General features: G+C 35.4%; 2 protein-coding genes across 5 annotated transcripts; one reads left to right on the forward strand and one right to left on the reverse strand.

Moving 5' to 3' along the window:
• Window positions 1-7,934: 7,934 nt before the first annotated feature.
• LOC110878478 (calcium-dependent protein kinase 28) lies at window positions 7,935-13,459 on the forward strand. 2 transcript variants are annotated; one of them, XM_022126786.2, is made up of 12 exons: window positions 7,935-8,591; window positions 9,157-9,287; window positions 9,415-9,456; window positions 9,674-9,785; window positions 9,933-10,011; window positions 10,809-10,978; window positions 11,066-11,192; window positions 11,275-11,390; window positions 11,471-11,578; window positions 11,670-11,732; window positions 12,322-12,495; window positions 12,838-13,459. In XM_022126786.2, the coding sequence occupies exons 1-12, from the start codon at window positions 8,247-8,249 to the stop codon at window positions 12,988-12,990; spliced, it is 1,620 nt and encodes a 539-aa protein (XP_021982478.1). In that variant the 5' UTR covers window positions 7,935-8,246; the 3' UTR covers window positions 12,991-13,459. The 2 variants fall into 2 exon arrangements, with proteins under 2 accessions (XP_021982478.1, XP_021982479.1); XM_022126787.2 differs by having other exon boundaries at window positions 7,936-8,591; window positions 12,676-13,459.
• Window positions 13,460-14,283: 824 nt separating this feature from the next.
• On the reverse strand, window positions 14,284-17,268 carry LOC118482080 (transcription factor bHLH121-like). Of its 3 annotated transcripts, none has more exons than XM_035977551.1 (5): window positions 16,976-17,268; window positions 15,541-15,662; window positions 15,328-15,455; window positions 14,843-15,250; window positions 14,284-14,778 (listed from the first exon to the last, which is right to left on the reverse strand). In XM_035977551.1, exons 1-5 carry the CDS (start codon window positions 17,179-17,181, stop codon window positions 14,671-14,673), a joined length of 972 nt encoding a protein of 323 aa, XP_035833444.1. In that variant the 5' UTR covers window positions 17,182-17,268; the 3' UTR covers window positions 14,284-14,670. The 3 variants fall into 3 exon arrangements, with proteins under 3 accessions (XP_035833444.1, XP_035833443.1, XP_035833442.1); XM_035977550.1 differs by having other exon boundaries at window positions 14,843-15,241; window positions 15,328-15,467; window positions 16,976-17,267; XM_035977549.1 differs by having other exon boundaries at window positions 15,328-15,467; window positions 16,976-17,267.
• Between the last annotated feature and the right edge of the window lie 3,608 nt (window positions 17,269-20,876).

The raw sequence follows: 20,876 nt of genomic DNA on the forward strand, positions 1-20,876 counted from the left end.
CATGGTTCTTACAACTGGAGTTGGTTTTCATTTTAGCGGTCCCCTATATATATATATATATATATATAGGACAAAGATCCGTTAGGAACCACTCTTTATTGCGAGAACCGCGAGAACCAATGTGAACACAACCAAAAATGCCTAAAAATAGCTAAAAAACACACAAAATTTTTTTTAATATTTTTTTTTGCTACTAAAAGTAACGATTTTAACATAAAAAATATTAAAAAAAAAGAATTTTAGATTTTTTTTTTATTTTTTTTAGGTTTTTTAGGGGTTTAGTTTTTAGCATTTTAGCTTGGGGGGGGGGGTTAGGTTTTTTCGGGGTTTTAGTTTTTAGCATTTAGCTTGGGGGGGGGGGTTGGGGGGTTAGGTTTTTTTTAGCTATTTTAGGTTGTGTTCACATTGGTTCTCGCGGTTCTCGCAATAAAGATGGTTCTCGCATGAACCTTACCCTATATATATATATATATATATATGGAGAGGATAACGAGAAAACTAGATATAAATGAGAAAACTAACTAAAATCCACTAAAAAGGAGGGAGAGGGAGACTTTTAGTGAAGGAGGGGTAAAATTGAAAAAAAAGTATATAACTTTTCAAACATTTCCCATTTCTCCATACGTTATCATTTTAAAACAAAATGGCACCATAAGATCACAAATTTTCTTATCTTTCATTCAAATATATTCGAGCATATTTTTTATGACATAAAAAAAGATTTATGGTGTCGTCTTGTTTTCAACACTATTATTATGGTAGTGCACATGTGCAATATAACATGTACTACAATTGCATTACATGCTTAAAATTAGCTTTTTGAGTCTAGTTTAGCTTTTAGGGTTAGTTTTTTTGGAGGTTTAGGATTAGGATTAGGTTTTTGGGTGTGGGGGAGGGGGGTTTAGGTTTTTTCCGGGTTTATGTTTAAGGTTTAGTTTTAGGTTTTTGGGGGGTGGGGGGTTTAGGTTTTTGGGGGGTGGGGGGGTAGGGATGGCAATGGGTCGGGTTTGGGACGGGTTTAGGTAATCCCAAACCCAAACCCGATTAGATAAGCTTGTCCCAAACCCGTCCCAAAACCCGTCGGGTTTCTAGCAGGTAAATACCCATCGGGTATCGGGTATACCCACGGGTTTCGGGTAAACCCGTTAATTTAAAAAGATTACTCGTAGGGTATACTTATCTCAAAACACATTGGGTATCTATCGGGTAACTACTAACCGGTTACATTTTGTATTGTTATTATAAACATATATATCAAATAACTACAATGTGTACGGAATAGAATACATATATGTGTAAAAAATGGATGTATCATATATATAAATATTAATAATATAAAAGAAATTATATCGGGTATACAATCGGGTAAACGGGTACACTTTATCGGGTAATTGGGTCGGGTAAACGGGTATATCACTAAATCCCAAATCCGTCCCAAACCCGCGAAAAAAATAATAACTATTCCCAAACCCGTCCCAAACCCGATTAACCGACCCCAAATCCGTCCCAAATGTGTCGGGTTTCGGGTTTACCCATCGGGTTCGGGTTACGGAACTCGTAAACCACAAGCTTGTGGTGTAAAAAACTACACGCACGGCATTTTTTAAATTTTTTTTTTTACGAATGTGTTTATAATACATGCATCTACGTTTTTGAAAAAAAAATTTGGTCCACCTCGCCCCGTACGGTGTGGTTCTCGCGGTTCTTACAACTCGAGGTGGTTCTCATTCTAGCGGTCCCCTATATATATATATATATATAGGTAGAGGATCCTGTAAAAAGTGCTCAAAGTGTGAGAAGTGTAAGAAGTGTATTATAACACTATATATAATACTATATAACACCATATAAACACCGTATAACAATATATAACACCATATAATACCATATAACACTATGTAAAACTATATATCATTATATAACAAATATAACACTATAGGTTGTCTGATAGCATGTCTATTATAGATGTATAGTGTTATATTTGTTATATAATGATATATAGTGTTACATAGTGTTGTATGGTATTATATGGTGTTACATATTGTTATACGATGTTTATATGGTGTTATATAGTATTATATATAGTGTTATAATACACTTCTTACACTTCTCACACTTTGAGCACTTTTTACACTAACCTTACCCTATATATATATATATATATATATATATATATATATATATATATATATATATATATATATATATATATATATATATATATATGGGTGTATAATTCATAACCAAATTAAAGTAAGAAGCACATAAACATTTGAACATACCACTTACCAGATAATGTGAGAGGGAAAAGAGTGGATTATGCACTTGCATATCCGTGTTATGTATTACTGCGAAGAACATTTACATGTTTTATGTGATTATCTTGATTTTCTCCTTAAACTTATTTTGTATCAAATCTTCATTTATTATTTCTCTAGTGAGTCAGATTGATCAACAGTGGCGGATCTAGGATTCCGACCAATCGGGAACGTTTTATAAATAAGCGGTAACGAAATCGAAAAAACGTCAAATTTTTCCAAAATTTACACTAAAAATGTCAAAAATTTTCCGACCAAGCGGTAGAGGAGGCTCCCCCTTGATACACTATACATCCGCCCCTGTTGATCAATCAATTGAAGTTACAAAAGGAGTTTTGCGAATCGGGTTTAGTAGGTTTTTCACATACACGATCAATTGAAATCAAGTATTTTAATTCAATTTTGATTTGTTATCAATGGCTGGAGAGATGGACATTGATTTGCAAGGTATGTAGTTCTAAAAATATAATAGTTAATGATATCAGTAGTCACTCTAGTTATATATAAGATTACTCTACTACAAAGTAGTTATTTTTGTAACTAACATAACCATTTGTATAATAAGAGTTTGGGAAAATTACATATATCCCCTTATTTTCAACCCTAATTATATATTTACCCGATCCAAATTTTAAATTGACGAAGGAACTTTGCTCTGTTTTTAGATGTTTTGTACAGGTCATAAATGGCGAAGGTTAATAAAAGCGAAACTACTAGTTAATGAAAAAGAAGAGAACTGGAAAGAAAAAGAATAAAAGACGGTAAAAAAGTTAAACAATTAAAGATGAGTAAATTTGAAATATTTAACGGGGTTATAAAAAATAAAGGGTAAAATGGTTATTATTTAATATATTTTTTAAAAATAGGTATATTTGATATTTTAAACTTTTATGAAGGGGATATATGTAAGCTAAACTTTGGGTTGGGTATATATGTAATTTATTAAGTTTTTAAAGGGGATATATGTAATTGCCCTGAAAAGTAATTAGTTTGTATAAGTACTTTACAACATGCAATTATATTCCGTTCCAACTCAAATATATAATTAGTCTAGTATAGTTATGTAATTACTCTAGAGTAATTATACAACTAGTGTAATTATGTAAATATGTTTTAATCCAACTCAAACATATAACTAGACTAATTAAAGTAATTACTCTACATTATATAATATAATTACTCTAGAGTAATTATTTATATATGTTACTTAATTATGTAGCGCAGTGCATGGAAAAATGAAGGATGCAATTACAATTATGTCAACGCCCTTTTATTATTTCATTTAACTTTAACCAAACATAAACACAAACATATAATTGAACACAATTTTTGTTCATGTTCGTTCATTAAGAATTTGAGCATGTTCATGTTGGTTCATTTAAAACAAAAATGAATTGTTCATGGACGTAAACGAACACAACGGACGTAAACAAACAAACGAACTTAAATAAACAAACATAAACAAACACAAATGAACAAACATAAACAAACACAAATGAACATCACTGAAAAAACATAAACAAACACAAATAAACATAAGTAGACATACATAATACATAAGTAGTTAGAATACCCATTTTATGTTTATCTTATATAAATATAACTACTTATGTATTTACTAAAATTCAAACGAATATTAGCGAACAAATATAAACGAAAGAGCGTAAATAAACGAACGAGCATAGACGTACGTTCACGAATATAAATGAATGAACAAAACGTGTGTTCATGTTCGTTCGTTTCGTTAAATGAAAAAAAAATTGTTCATGTTTATTCGTTTATTAAATAAACAAACTTCCAGCCGAATTATTCATAAGCGTTTGGTTCACTTACATGCGACCAAATGAGTTGTGAAAACCAAAAAAAAAAAAAACAAATTTAATTTTACTAAGTTTTCAAAATTCATAAGGGGCATGGCCAACCCTGAAGATGGGTGGGGAGGACCACCAGCCAGAGCCCGATATTTTAAAGGGCATGTTATTTTTAAAAAAACTTCGATATGTATATGTAAAAATAAATAAATTAATATGGTATACCTATACAAACACCAACATAGGCCCACTTTCAAAACTACTTTTATGGTTTAGATTAGTTATTAGCCCATTAACATTAGGTTTAGACCTTTAGCAAGCCCAATAATCAATTTCGTTAAGGCTTAAGGGTACGTTTTTTCAAGCTCGAACATGGTACATAAATTCTTAGGGCCGGCCCTGATAAGGGGAAAAAGTCTAAGTAATAATTTCTTTTCTTTTTTTAAAAAAGAAAGAACTTTTCTTGAGGGATGTTAGAAATTGGAAGCGACTTTGGCCACGACTTGAACAATATGCTAAAGACCGAGTCTAACACTCACTCGTCACACGTACAGACCCGGACCCAGTTCTGCATTTTTGGCTTCCAGATGTGACATGTTCTTCAGTATTTTAAACTAATTATAAGGCATCTTACTTTTACCAATTAAATACTAAGTACCAGTACAAATTAAAGTATCTAAATCAATATTTTATGTGTATTCGTTGTAAGCCCAAAAAACACTTTTATGTGTTTGAAAACTTACATTTTTTTCTTTTTAAAATAATTATTAAACTACTTATTTAAAAAAGAAAAAAAAAGTATGTTTTTTTTTAATTCAAACACTTCAAAATGGTTTTTAATTTTTAGAATAAATAGAAAACGAAAGTTAACATACATGTTCCATCAACCAACATAACTGAAAGTTGAAACATATCACTAGGAGTGTATGTTTGGTTCAAGAAAAAATAAATACTGTCCGTAATAAATGAGGTTGATTCATGTTTGCCTGTTTTGAGTGAGTGTGAACACCCAAAACTTAATAAAGAGTAAAGGTTTATGAGTTACATCTATAACTTTACATATCAACCCTCCACTTTCTAAATTTACACTTTATCTCATCATTGCGCTGTTCTCCTACCCCGAAATCTTTTGTATCCACAAATGTTTCCATTTCTTTCTTCTTCAAAATGTTATACCACCATAACACATTTACAATCACAATGGATTATTAAGTACAATAACAACCACACCCAATATAATCCCATCTATAGCAAAGCTATTGATAATACCTTCGAAAAATACTTAGTTTCAAATATTAACCAATATTTAAATAATGTTCTTTTATTATGCATCATACATCTATACATGGCACAAAGATGCAAAGTTGTTCTAATATATTTACTAACACGTATATATGGGCATTTTTAATTTTTACGTATCATATTTCTTTGTGTTGGTGATTTTAGTGTCATCAAACTATTTTTGGGTAATTGGATTTATTTGAAGACCAAATGAGAAATCATAATATACACTGATACGGGTTAGGATACATGGAGTACATACTCGTTCAATATTATTATAATTTTAAGCACTATAGAACCTCAAAAGTTTTAAGAAGCGAAGCCCTTAAATAATAGGGAGTTCTAAGACCATCCGTAGTGGGGCGTGATTTTTAAAAAAAAAATTGAAAAAAAAAACGCCCCAAAACGCCCCTCCCCCCACTACACCCGGCGTTACCGGGCGTTATTTTCGCAAAAAATTGAAGTTGGCGTTTTAATTAAAACGCTTAAGATGCACATGGTGGGGGTTGACTAGCCAATGGGAGGCTTCCAAGTAGTTTCTTTTTTTTAAACATGCACAGGGACCGAAATATTACATGACCATTTTGTTTTTTTTTTTTTCTAATTGGAAGGGGCGTTATTGGAATAATGCCCCACTACGCCACTTTTGAAATAATGCCCCATGCTGACTGGGATGACACATGTCGGATAATGCCCCATGGTGGGGGCATTATTTTTCTAAACCACTACGGGTGGTCTAATAAAGCATCGCCGCCACTCTGTAAAGATATAACCCCGTATAACTATAGGTGGTTATACCCCAACTTCCATACCAGGCCCGGTTATAAGCAAGTTCAGAGTGAGCTTGGGAACAGGGCCCAAATAACTAAAGGGCCCAAAATTTTTATGTTTTCTTTATATATGTAGCCCAAATTTTTTATAGGCCCCAAAGTTTGCTAACAAACCCAATCCCTTAACTTATTATAGGCCCAAAAACGTTTGTGAAAATACAATCGGTCGGTCGATCATGGCAGGAAATCAAAAGTCGCGTGGTTTTTGCTTTGCACCAGGGTTTTTTTCTGATCAAAATTCAAAGTCATCGACATCAAACGTTGCAACCTACAGGAGTGCGATTCAGGAATCATCAACATCAGACATCCGCAGAATCGCGATTCAAGAGGTATTTGTTTGTTGTCATTTTTGTTTATTGATTGTCGATTGATGTTCAAGAGGTATTTTTTATGTTTCATCGTGAAAAAGTAATAAAGTAGTTTAGTCATATTTGTTCTTTGACATATTATATTATTTTTAATTTTAATTAGTTTAAAGCAAATTACATAGAAAGAATTATGTTTTATGATCAAATTTGCAGTAAACATGAAGTAACTAATTGGACATTTATTCCTTTTGTTTTGTAATACATAGCAAGTTTTATTGTTTATGGTCTTTTAACAATATTTAAAACCAAGAGCTTAATGTGTTTATCATCTTTACTGAAAAACGATGATGTTTAATTGATATTTTTGCTTCTTTTACTTTCTTGTATTCACACCATTCTGAATGATTGAATGATCTTACTGTTGTTTCGAGTCTGATTTCGAGTTATTTCGAGTTTACGAGTCGCTAAGTGTTTTCATATCCTGATTTCGATAATTAGAATGATTGAATGATTTCTAGTTTATTTAGATAATTGTTTTATCTATTTCATAACAGTTATCGTAGTATTATGAATTTTTAGTTATATAATTGAATGATTGATGAGATTATGTTATATAAAGATTTGCGAATAGGGCCCAAATTTTTTATCTCGAACAGGGCCAAAATTTTTTTTGGAATTTTCGGAGACGGCCATGTTCCATACCTTTGTGGGATAAGCATTGTAGTGATTTGACCCTCATATAAAGAAATCACTTTGTTTTACTAAATATACAAATTCACATTTCGATTTTCACACAAAAGAAATTCTCATTTTTGTAAAAACACTTTTTGTCTATTCAGATTATTGATTTCATATACACGTGAAACACTCTAATAGTCTAATCAGAAGGTGATTCACACGTAATTCAAAAAGTATTCATACGAAATCCTATACCATGTAACATTTAACTAAATAAAAGCCAATGAGCTAGTGGTGGAGTGGTAAGGGAGAGACCTGTTGTTTCAAGTGACCCAAGTTTAATTCGTGCTAACGGAGGGGAGTATATCCCAATGTGATGAATTTCGTCAGTAGTCCATTTGAATGCTTCATTGACCGTTCACGAAAAAGAAAAAACTAAACAAAATTTTAACACAAAGCGGGTTGAATTTCCATACATGCACCAAACAAAAATAGGATTACACATTCTTTTATTCCTCTCAAATAGTTTACAAAAAACCACAACAATCTTTAATAGAATATTTCAAGGATATACAATGAAGATTATTAGAAAAAAAAGAAAGCACAATTGTAGATCCACATTCCCACTTTCCAAAGTCTTTGGGGGTGTTAACTGTAAAGTCAAGAATCTCACCTTCTCCTAGTAGTAAACTAAATATAAATACATGATCAAAAGCTGTGAACAGCCAGCCAATTTAATCTCCAAAATCTCCCGTTCACACACACACACACACAAACTCTGGTCCAATGTTCTACCACAAAAAGTCTATTTTGACCACTCCCACCATCTCCCCTTCTCCTCTCTTTCCTCCTATCTGCTTAAACCTTTCCTCTTTATTATTTAATAATCCTTTCAATTATTTCCAGTTCTTGATTTCTTGTCACTTTCTCACTACATCTCCTATGTATTTAACCATCAACTCATTGTTTCCCTGATTTCCCACATGCCAAAGGTACTACAATCTTTTTAACTCAACAAACATGGGTACCTGTTTTTCAACTACCAAGATCAGTGGTTCCAACAGCAACGCCCCATCATCATCCACCGCCGCCCACCGCCGCCCACCAACCGCTGATGGAGGTGGGTCTAACCCTGTTCCTCATAAAACCAACAATAAGAATAAGATGAAGAACAAGGCTACTTCTAGGCGCCAGAATGGAGTGATCCCTTGTGGGAAAAGAACTGATTTTGGGTATCTTAAGGATTTTGATCAGAGGTATACTATTGGGAAGTTGTTGGGTCATGGTCAGTTTGGGTATACTTATGTTGCTACTGATAAAGTTAATGGTCATCGTGTTGCAGTCAAGAAAATTGATAAAAATAAGGTGAGTTTTGTCTGTTTTTTGTTATAAATTGTTGTTTATCATGAAAATGTTGCTGAGAGCATCAAAGTTTAGGGTTTGGATCAAGAATTATGTGACTGATTAGTGATTTTTGATTCATCAAGATTAGTGTTAGTGTTCATGTTCTTGGTATTGTTTGGGAAATTTGAGGGTTGAAGATCATATGACCACAAGATCTAGTTTTACTTATAATTGTTTTATGCAATGTTTTCCTCCATCAAATTTCAGCAATTGACTTAAAAAAAAGTTGTTGACTTTTAGATTATCAACAATGGAGGCTCTCAACAACTCTTCCACGTCACCCTTGACCGGTCTTTGCCCCTAAAAAAACGCCTCCCCTCTCACTTACCCCGTTTTTGGGCGTTTTTAAGCAAAAACGCCTCTTCTCCTTCTCTCCTCCACATCAGCGTAAACGCCCCCAAAAACTAGCATTGGGGTGTGCTCTTAGTTATAAGAGTCTAGAACTGAGATAGAAGAACATGTGAACATGTACTGGTTTTAGCTATGAATTTAGTGATCTTAATTCGTTCTTTGCGTTTTATGGCAGATGATCCTTCCGGTTGCCGTTGAGGATGTCAAGCGAGAAGTCAAAATATTACAAGCCTTAAGTGGTCACGAAAATGTGGTTCAGTTTTACAATGCATTCGAAGATGATTCCTACGTGTATATAGCTATGGAGTATGTTCTGCAAATCCACTGCATTCTAAATAAATTTCCTTGATCCAATGCTACAACTTTGCTTCTTATAAGCGATGCCGGTTTCACCATGTGTTTGGTTATAAAGTTTGTGAATTTCCCTTTTCAGGTTATGCGAAGGCGGTGAATTACTGGACCGAATCCTGTCAAAGTAAGAACTCTCGTCTTTTTGTCTAGGATTTATCAAAACAGAAGTATTTTGACTTTTATGGTCAAACCTATTGCTTTTCTTATTTTAAAGTTGTATGTTTAGATCCTAGTCTTGTTCTTCAAATTCGCATAAAAAATGAAATACTTTATAAATTTTGAAGTCATAGAATGCCCATTTATAAATCTTGATTTTTATCATTATTTGTTTTTTTTTCCAGAAAAGACAGTCGTTACACAGAGAAAGATGCAGCAATAGTCGTAAGACAAATGCTTAAAGTTGCAGCCGAGTGTCACTTACATGGTTTGGTGCATCGTGACATGAAACCAGAGGTACCGACAAATAAAGATTTGTGATTTCCGCGTGATGACAAGTAGCTCGTGAAGGTCAATAGTCAACTACGGCCACACGGGATTTTTTTCATTAGCATATGTTCATAAGATGATACCAACCTTGTTTCTTTCTCGTTATTTTTTCAGAACTTCCTTTTCAAGTCACCAAAAGTAGATTCACATTTGAAGGCAACAGATTTTGGACTGTCAGATTACATAAGACCGGGTACGTTCAACATCTTAAATGTCATTCGGCAATGACAGTAAAATCATCATCATCATCATACTCAGTAAATCCCACCAATAGCAAAGCTAACGTAGGGTCTGAGGAGGGTAAGATGTAGACAGCCTTACCTCTACCCCATAGGAATAGAGAGGCTGCTTCTAGTGAGACCCCCGGCTCGATAATAGTTTTACATCAAGCCTTGGACATAAGGCACATAACACTCAGCAATTAAGACAAAGGCCGATTAGTGCATGTACTCTCTTGTCTTTCGGCGATCAACGCCACCACATGATGCATGATTAACCACCCCCCTCTTTTAATGTTATTATCACGAAATTAGTAAAATTAATGACAGTAAAATGAGTAGTGAAATTTTACAATATTTTTTCGTCTTATTCAAGATTTCAAGTTAAAGTTACCATTTACCAAGATTCTTTTTTACAATGTTTTGGAAACCGGACCAGACCGGCTTGTTAGACTGGGAACCGGGGTTTTGACTGGTTTGACCTTATCAGACCCGCTTTTAGTCAAACCGGTCGGTTGGACTGGAATTGGCGGTCAGACTGGGAAACCGGCTGGTTGGACCGGACTTTTTATTTTAAAAAAAATCAATTTTACCCTATCTATTTTTTATAATATTTACGGCATCACCCGGTTCTTATATCCGGTCCAACTGGCCCGACCAGTGGACTACTGGTAAGGAGACCGGTTCAACGTCTGGTCCGATGCTTAAAGCATTGCTTTTTTGGTCTTGTTCTACAGTCTCATGTAATTATTGTTTATATTAAATGATGCAGGAAAGAAGTTTACAGACATTGTGGGTAGTGCTTATTACGTTGCTCCTGAAGTATTAAGGCGTAAATCAGGACCCGAGTCTGATGTATGGAGTATAGGTGTAATTACATACATTCTACTATGTGGGCGTAGACCCTTTTGGGATAAAACAGAGGACGGGATTTTTAAAGAGGTTTTTTTTGCATGAAACTTTACATTTATATATTAAAAACTCCGTTTTTTTTTTCTATAACTCAATAATAATAAATTTAATTAATAGGTATTACGAAACAAGCCTGATTTCCGCCGCAAACCATGGCCAAGCATAAGCACAAGTGCTAAAGATTTTGTGAGAAAATTACTTGTTAAAGATCCACGTGCACGACTCACTGCCGCTCAAGCATTATGTATGTTTCTATATTATTTTATCTTTACTTCTTTTTGTTGTAATTTAAGCCAATTTGTGATTAATTTTATGGGCTTTTGCAGCACACCCATGGGTTCGAGAAGGTGGAAATGCGTCTGAGATTCCTCTTGACATTTCTGTTTTATCAAACATGCGAAAGTTTGTGAGATACAGTCGCCTAAAACAGTTTGCTCTACGGGTAAATAATTTTATTTTCTCTTTTTTGTCGGCCTGTATTTTATCAAAGAAGTGTTACTAAAGCCCGAGATTGTGTCACAGGCACTTGCTAGCACTCTTGATGAAGAGGAACTAGCGGATCTCAAAGATCAATTCCATGCAATTGATATTGATAAAAGCGGTGCGATTAGTCTTGAGGAAATGAGACAGGTATGCTGAATGCAAGTTTGGTTATTCGATCGTTACGCAAGCGAATAACATTAGTGTTGCATTTTTCTAAATTTATAATGGTTTTCTATAGGCCCTTGCTAAAGATCTCCCATGGAAGATCAAAGAATCGCGTGTTTCAGAGATTCTAGAAGCGGTAAGTGTCCTTTTCAAATAAGCATAAGTGCATAACTATGTTTATAAATGATACATGCTCATATATTTTGGGGGAGGTTAACATACAATAGCCCCTTAACGTGCAACGGTGCGAAGTGAATTACGCATGTTCATTTTTAAAAAAAAAACGCATGTTATATGCATAATTACGCATGGGTTGGGTTAAACCCTAATTACGCACATTACGCATGGATTGGGTTAACCCTAATTACGCACGTTATTTTGGTGGTCGCGTACCGTCGCATGTTAAGAGCCTTTTGTATTTTAAACTTTCACTATATATTTATATTCATTTTTTAATGTAATATATGTCTCTTTAGTTAAAAAAACATGCTTATAACAGGTTGATATCGGGCAACTGCTTTTCTTAAAATACTGAACCGAAAACACCATGTTTACAACACTTGTCAAAGTTCTGTTCAAAAGTGAAAAGTCAACGAATTTATATCTAGTTTAGGTTGAATAATGACGGTCAATCTGACTTCAAACTCAAAACTCTTCTAATGTGTTGTCACATGATGTATATGTTTCATGATATTGACGGATATTATCCATTTGTGTGATACAAGATCGACAGCAACACAGACGGGCTTGTGGATTTCACAGAGTTTGTGGCAGCTACTCTCCATGTTCATCAGTTGGAGGAACATAACTCTGTAAAATGGCAACAATTGTCACAGGCCGCTTTTGAAAAATTCGATGTGGATAGAGATGGGTACATAACTCCAGAAGAACTCAAAATGGTACGCCATTTTTCATGTTTTACATGCTTAACAATTAATTAGAAAGACTTTCCGGGTCAAACAAACTCCTTTTCAAGTTCAAAATCGATACAGCTTTTGCTATAAACATCTTCGTTATTTTTTGAGTTTTCACCTCAAAAGTTATGCTGGATCACAAAGCTATTTCGATCGACTTTTCAGGTCAAACGAGCTTCTTTTCAAGCCCGAAATTGATACTCGTTTCCCCACAAATATTCAATCCAACCGTTGCATTTTTCTCAAGACTTCAAGAAAACACCTATTAATTTTAAGTCAAAAGTTGTGTCTTTTTACATACTCACGCCTACTTGTTAACTTTTGCAGCATACGGGTTTGCGAGGCTCGATAGATCCAATTCTAGAGGAGGCTGACATTGACAAAGATGGGCGGATAAGCTTGCCTGAGTTCCGTAGACTCTTAAGAACTGCAAGCAATCTCTCTAGCCCGACTGCACATAAAGCTTCACATAGAACATAGGCAGAAAAAACGAGACTTCATGTTTTCGCGTGTGAGTTGGTTTTCGTTTTTGAGTGAATAAATTTGCTTTCTTATCACCAGGATCTCAAAGCAGCCATTTCCATAGACAGCCTGTTTTCTTGAAGAAAATGCAGGTTGCATTAGCCGTAGGTTGTATGAGGAACATGTTATATACTATGTATGCAAGAACAGAATTAGTGTTAGTCTTTCAAGTTATTTCTTGTGTGTGTATAGTTGATGTCATTAAGGTCGGTCCTGTGTCATGTAAGTGAACGTTTATAAGCACGTTATCATGGTGTTCTTTGTGATTTTGAGTCGTTTGATCCGAAGAGACCAGTTTCTTCTTTACATCAGGGTTTAAATCATAAAGAGTGCATGTTATTGTACCATGTTCTTGTATAGCTGTACCATACAGGTACAGGTACATATGTAAGTTGAACCTTATGGCAAGTGTTTCTTTTCAGTTATACTTTCTGGCTTTGTTCTAGTGTTTCTTTTAACTTACAGTAGACCCTTGACTTTGGCCATTGAATCTGGTAATTCTTGAATATACCAGAAACGGTAATTGATGTGATCAAGAGTTTTATATAAATATAGTACCATGAATAATAACATTGCTAGTGTTAACTTCTTATTTTTTGTTCATATAATTAAAAGAAAAAAGCCAAGTGTAATGAATATTTTATTAAAAGGAATATTGGATTTAACCTATTTTCTTCCAACGAGTTTTCTTTAATTAAGGACTAACTCAAGTTTTGTTGACGTGGACTGCTTATATGGTAAATATAGTCAAAGTCCTGATGACATGGGCTGTTATGTAGCAGTTCACGTCAGCAAAAACTAACTGAGTTAACTTTTCAGTTAGTATAGAATCACAAAAGAAAAATAGATTAAAAGTTGAGACTGTCACGAATCATTTCGTTAATTAAGACTGTTACCAACTAATATGTAATAGTTGAAATTATTAAAATTTAATTTTCCTTGTTAAAATAGTTAACTATTTGATTAAAAAATGAAAAAGGAAGTCACATGTGAGTTCATTAAGTCAATGTTAGGTCTTGCAATCATTTTTATATTATAAAAAGTTTAATTTAATGGAAGACCACCCACAAACTGACGAAGGTGTCATTTATCATGGACAACCATATACATACTTTAGTGGGTCACCCACTTAAGATATATTTTATATAAATAAAAAAGAACAAAGACAAAGTTTGTTAAAAGTTCGACACTACACAGAATAATAGAGATATTTAAAAGATTGTTAGGTCTCAGAGAGCTGTCATAGTGTCATTTGCTACTAGAGTGGACCTTTTTCTATTATAGAATAAGGTGTTTAATGTTCTTGCAGGATTCCAAACGGTTTAAAAAATGCCTTTCGAGATGCTAAAAATCTTGATCATTTACTGTACAACACTGGCCGAATCTGATCAAGACAACTTACAGCTATGATGCGCTCTGGTTATCTAACGAGTTATGTCTAACCGGTTAATGAGACCATACAAGTAACTATTTTCCACCTTTGGAAGTTAAACTGCACCAAATCGTAAAAACCAACTCTTAGACCGTAGGCATACGAGTCCTTTCCATGGATCTTTCCATAATCTCCCCAAATGGTCCAAGGAGACTGATATAAAGAACTCGATCCGGTTCTATAAGCTTGGCAAAACGGGCGGGTTGTCAGACCCCTCCATTGTTGTCCACCACACTATTTGAAGAAGACGTTTGTCTACTGCTTGAACAACCCCCTTCCAGTTGCTTCCCTTTCTTATCTCCACCCGACGGTTCCTGCACAATACTCAAATTTAAACTTCATATACGAAACATATTGGTTTCTAACTACGGTTTTTACCTGCCCAGATCTTGATCCTGGAGTTTTAAGCTCTAATTCTGTTACCAAGTCACTAGAATCATCCCGTTTTTCATTATCATGACCCCTAAAACGACTATATGAGGTAGGTGCTACATTTGCATATACAGGAATTGTCTGATTCGGATACGGCATGAAAGCCGGAGCGGATGTTGGAACAGCGCCAGGTGGATTATGATTTGTGAAAAAAGAAAACGGGTGCAATGGGATGGGGCCCGTATGGATGGGTAAAGCGACTGGAAACGCTTGTGGCATAACGACTGAAGAAGGATTGATGGCACCCCATGGAGGCATAACCCTGACTCTTTGCTGATACTGTGCGTTAAGGTTTTCTATATCGGATTTCAGTGATGATTTCTCCTCTCTGAGTTCGTTTTTCTCCTGTGTAAGCTGTTTTACACTTCAGTTGACTTAAAGGTATAAAACTAGCAAATGGTGTTATGATGTTTAAGGTGAAGCTTAATTACCTCGCATGATTCTTCAGATAGTGCTCTGCATTCGGCTTTTAATCGTTTAACTTCAGCTGTCAGATCCTTTAGTACTTGAATGGTGTCGATGATGATACTGGCCTTGTCATTTTTGGGCCTGTCTGGATCTGCATATTGGCCTTAAAAGGTTTGTATGATATGACATTTTAGCGTGGAGCGAGTAATAATCATAAATTTGATAAGGGTCATTACCAAGAACGTTTCCCAACTCGATAAACTGCTCATTTAGTCGGTCCCTCCTCAATTTTTCACGGTCGGCCTTCTGAACTTTTCTAGCTTCGTTTGTATCCTTAACTTCTACTTCAGTCATCTCTCTGCTTGGAATCCAATAGATTTTAGACAAGGGGATACACAATATGTAAAGTTGACACACGTCACATGTTGCCCAGAAAGATGTAATTCCAAAAATTTTGTAATACATCTAAAAGCCATAAAATCGCACTACAATAAAATTCTCAATTTCTCATTATAAAATGCAATTAATATTTGAATATTTGATACTGCAATTAACAAACACCCTTCATGTGTCCAATGATTTGGTGTGCCTATAAAAACAAGTTCATCACCAAAAAACATTTGGATCATCTTGCCACTTCAAAGTTTTGGAAAAAAATTATATGATTAAACCTTTTAGACCATCTTTAGTTTATAACTATGCTGTCAAAACCCCTTCGGGCAAGCGCCTAGGCCCTCAGGCGAGGTAAGTCACAAAGGAAATCACCTTGTCCAGGCGTTCCAGTGATGTTTCGGTGAGGTTCCAGTCAGATTCCGGCCAAGTTCTGTAAATTCCGGCAAAAAATCTACAAATCCCGGCCAAACTTGTCCATAACGTGGTTTAAAAAAACGGCTGAGGGCCTGAGGCGCCTCGAGGCGCCCAAAAAACGAGTCTGAGGCGGCGCCTCAAGGGGTTATTTTGTATGTGGTTTTCATGTTTGTTTTTGATGTTTTGTGTCAATTTCAAACATTTCATGTTTTTTATGTGTGCTTTTGATGAATCTGATGATGAAATTAGTTAGTATTTTATTTTTATAAGATATATATTTTTTATATTTATTTTATAATTCCGCCTCGGTTTGCCTCGAGGCGTACTCCTCGTGAGGTGAAGGGAAAACTCCTCGAGGCACGATTCCGTACTTTTAAACCTTGGTCCAAAACATTCAAAAATAACCTGGAACCAGCCTAAACTAGCCCTAAACAACCCTAAAACTCGTCTAAAATCCCTAAAAATTGTATGTTTATGCTATGCGCCTTGCTTATCTCAGGCCTTCACTTTATAAGCGCCCTGCCCCTAGGCCCAAGGCTCACCCTTTGCGCCTCGAGTGCGCCCTTGCCTAACAGTTTGATGATATATTTGCACAAATACAACATATAAATCATCTAAAAGAAGGTGACACATCAATGAGCAAGCTCTATACACATTTATAAATTAACTTTACTTTGATACTTTATCAAATGGCCAATAAATCAAAGTTATGAACACAAAATCTAAACTTGCAAACGAATCATGCTTCATAGGAATCAAAATGAAGAGAGCACTCAACATAAACATCATCATACAAACCATATCAGCAAACAAAAGTTGATCCAAATTAACAAAATCTGTACGGGAAGTGAAATGCAAACAAACCTTCGATCATTGGGAATATAATGATGTTGATTGTCTTGCCGTTGATGCAATTCGAGCTTCGGTTTCCACTGATCCATGTTAACCAGAAGAAGTATAGAGATGAGTGTGAGGGTTAGGGTTAGGGTTTTGAATAGAAAATTTGGGGTTTTTATTGCAATAAGCATATGACGAAGAAGAAGATGAAGGTTAAGAGGGAATTGTGTCATAAGCCATTATCATTATTATGGTTAGCAAGAAATGGACATGTGCCCACCACGATTCCATATTGTTGTTGGTGATACTTTTTATATATACACGGTTTATTCCAACCAATAATAGATATAACCAAAGTTCAAAGCTTTTGTTTTTTTTAGAGATGGAGAATAGAATACAGGGTAAATTACACTTTCAGTCTTTTATGTTTATATCAGATTGTAATAGATAACCTTTAACTTTAACAATTATAGGCACAGTCTTTTATTAGGAAAACTCGTTACATCTTTCGTCTTTTAGCGCTAACAATGTTAAAAATTTCAGTTAAATCTATTTGTACAAGGGTACTTTGGTCTTTTTACCAATCTAATTAAAATATTTTATAAATAAAACAAAAATCAATCAATAAATACACACCTGCATCTTGACCCATTTCTCCCCCTTTCACCTACATCCCCTCACTCCAGATCTACATCTTGATTTCTCTTCAGGTACACAAACCCACTCTCAAAATCAAAACTTTTTCAAATCCCGACAATGTCACAATTAACCCACTTCACTTTCACATTTGCAGATCTTGAACCTCAATGGGTTACGTAACCTTAAACCCCAAAATCGCCAACGCCGATCCAAATCCCGACAATGTCAACACGAAAACACCATACAGGATCTATGTCACAACCCCCGATCCCTAGTTCCCGGGAACGGGCGGCCGTGAGCCAGTTTCGGTGGTATCACGTTTATTTATACACGTTGGCAGCGGAAATTTTCATCAGGACCGTGGTTAGGAAATAGTTAATCAGAGTAAACCACCACGTTTTATAACATTAAACACATGGGTAAAATCCAAGTTTTTAGTACACACATTTCATAGGAATAAATCCTATTTTATTTAATAAAAACATCTATTTTATTCGTAGGTAACTTTATTGCCACTTTTCCAAGCCTTCAGTGCTGTCCAGCTGGCTTCTATTTGGCTTTCACATTTTGTTACCTGAAACGCGTTTTAAAAACATTTTGTCAGTGGGAAATACTGGTGAGTGAATCCCAGTTTAATCAAGTTTAAATAAAAAGTCACAGTGAACAGTATTGAGGGCGCATCCGCAATTACATTTGTTTCCAAGTTATATCAATTACCACCACTCGGTACTGTCGTTCCTTCTTATGGTCATGTTACTCCTTTACCAGGTGGTAACAAATTTTGTATACAAAACCCCAAATTTACCGACTGTAATTGTATTCTTACAAATACTCAATAACTGCTATTCGCATGGAAAGATATTTAAGGTTTTGTAAAAACAGTTCACAAAATAGGTTTACAAAAAGAGGATTACTCACATTGCTGTCTTAGGGTTTTCAGTAATGATTTCCTGGGAATAATCTATAATTTACACAAATGCACGTGTGTTAGTATAATAACCCATTTTAACATTAGTAATACCCTCCCCGAGACGGCATTCCAACGACTACGTCGGACAGAACCACGACAGCCATTACGGAACCCTAGATCAATCGGGCAGCGTATCTAATACGTCTCCAGGGGTTATAATACTTACATCGTAGCAGAACCTCGCTATTTAGGGGGTATAATGCCCGCGTATAATAACTTCCTACAGAATTTTGAGATTGAGAATTGAAATCTGAGCGAACGAAAAATGAAATCTGATGCGTTCTATTTATAGTTGTGATATCAGACTTCCAGGCGGCCCGCGTAAGGTAAGGCTAAGCCTTACGCGGCCCGCGTCAACATGCGGTCAACCTATAGCTCGTCTGGTTCACCACTAGGCTTGACACGATGTCGACACGTGTCAGCACTGGATGTATCCGCGTTTTATGAGTCCGCGCGGCCCGCGTTAAGGTAAGCTTAAGCTTACGCGGCCCGCTTGAACTAAGGAATTCAGCGGAGTCCGGTTAATGCTCTCATACGGCCCGCGTGAGCTTGAGGTGGGATCTTAAGCGGCCCGCCTCAGCTCTAAATTCAGATTTTTATTTTATTTTTATAAACTATAACGTATTTCGGGCTTGGTTTTCACATACGGGGTGCATATAAAGACATATTGAGACATTTTAAGATATATTAGGGTGTCACAACTATTTTGAGGGTGTTGGTTTTACCGAGGATTATTACATCCTCCCCACCTTGTTTTAGAGCTCGTCCTCGAGATCTACTGGAACAAGTGTAGATATTTCTTTTGCATTTCTGATTCAAGCTCCCATGTGTACTCAGGTCCTCTTTTGGAGTCCCACTTTACTTTGACCAGAACTAATCTCTTATGCTTGAGGTTCTTGATTTTTCTATCTTCAAGCTGTAGAGGCCTTTCTACGAATTTGAGTTGTTCATTAACCTCTATATCCTTGAGAGGTATTACGAGTGATTCATCGGCTAGACACTTTTTGAGATTAGATACATGAAATACATCATGTATTCCTGCCATTTCCTCTGGCAGTTGTAGCTGATAGGCTACAGGTCCTATTCTTCTAATAATTTCAAAAGGTCCAATGTACCTGGGACTTAGCTTTCCTCTCTTGATGAATCTTACCACTCCTTTCCAAGGAGAGACTTTTAGTAACACTTTATCGCCTACTTGGAATTCTAACGGCTTCCGTCTGTTATCAGCGTAGCTCTTTTGTCGATCACGTGCTGCTTTCAGTCGTTCCTTGACTTTAATGATTTTGTCAGTTGTTTCTTGTACTATCTTAGGTCCAGATAGTTGCTTTTCTCCAATTTCGGCCCAACAGACTGGGGTTCTGCACTTTCGTCCATAAAGTGCTTCGTGTCACACCCCAACCGATGGCGGAAACATCGAGATGAGACGTACAAACTGTTCAAAGACATCATAACACTAGTTGTGACAATAATTAAAGTTTATTTCATTGATATTCATAAGTTTCATACAATACATGGAAATGAAAAAGTACATAACATAGATTGTAAATTTAAATAGTTGATGGGTTTCTAAGCCATCCTAGCCTTTTCTTGCTTTCTTGAATCCTCAGCCTGCAGTATGCATTTAAAATACAATCAACAAATAATTGCTGGCGAGTATACAGGTTTGAATATAGCATAATAGAGTTAAATAGTTTATCAAATCTATTCCATGTGAACAACTGATATTAATTAACTGTTATACTCGTAACGATGAAATCCACATGTCCAAACCATAGTTACGCAATTAACATAGCCTAACCCTCGAAAGGGTGGTAATAGAGTTAATAGATTAAACCTAACAATACCCGTATATACGGGAGGGGCGTTACAACCTACAGCACTAGAATTGGCGGATGTTACAGTCTCCCCTACTTTAGGAGATTTCGTCCTCGAAATCTAAGATTAACGTATTTTCATAAAAATTTAGAACAATCCACATGCCATACTTAGTTAACAAGATTAACGTATCCTTGGCATGTGAATACACAGGTCAACCCATCGAATATGTTAAGGTGTGGCTTCTTACGAAGTTAATGACAAGTTTATCACATAAAGTTTAACCCAAGTAACACGAATCCAGTATATCGTATTAGCATGCACGTGAAATAAATTCTAAAATTTTTGAAAAAGAACGTTCAATCATAAAATTTCATTGAGAACGAATAAAAGTTGGTAACTACCTCCGAGGTAAGAGAATCACCTCTAGCTCGTTGGTGAAGTTAGAAAGTGAGTGGAGCTAATCATCAAGGTTTGGGAATCACCCCTATCTTGATGATAAGT

Source organism: Helianthus annuus, chromosome 9, assembly GCF_002127325.2.
Source record: "Helianthus annuus cultivar XRQ/B chromosome 9, HanXRQr2.0-SUNRISE, whole genome shotgun sequence".
NCBI classification, from domain to species: Eukaryota; Viridiplantae; Streptophyta; class Magnoliopsida; order Asterales; family Asteraceae; genus Helianthus; species Helianthus annuus.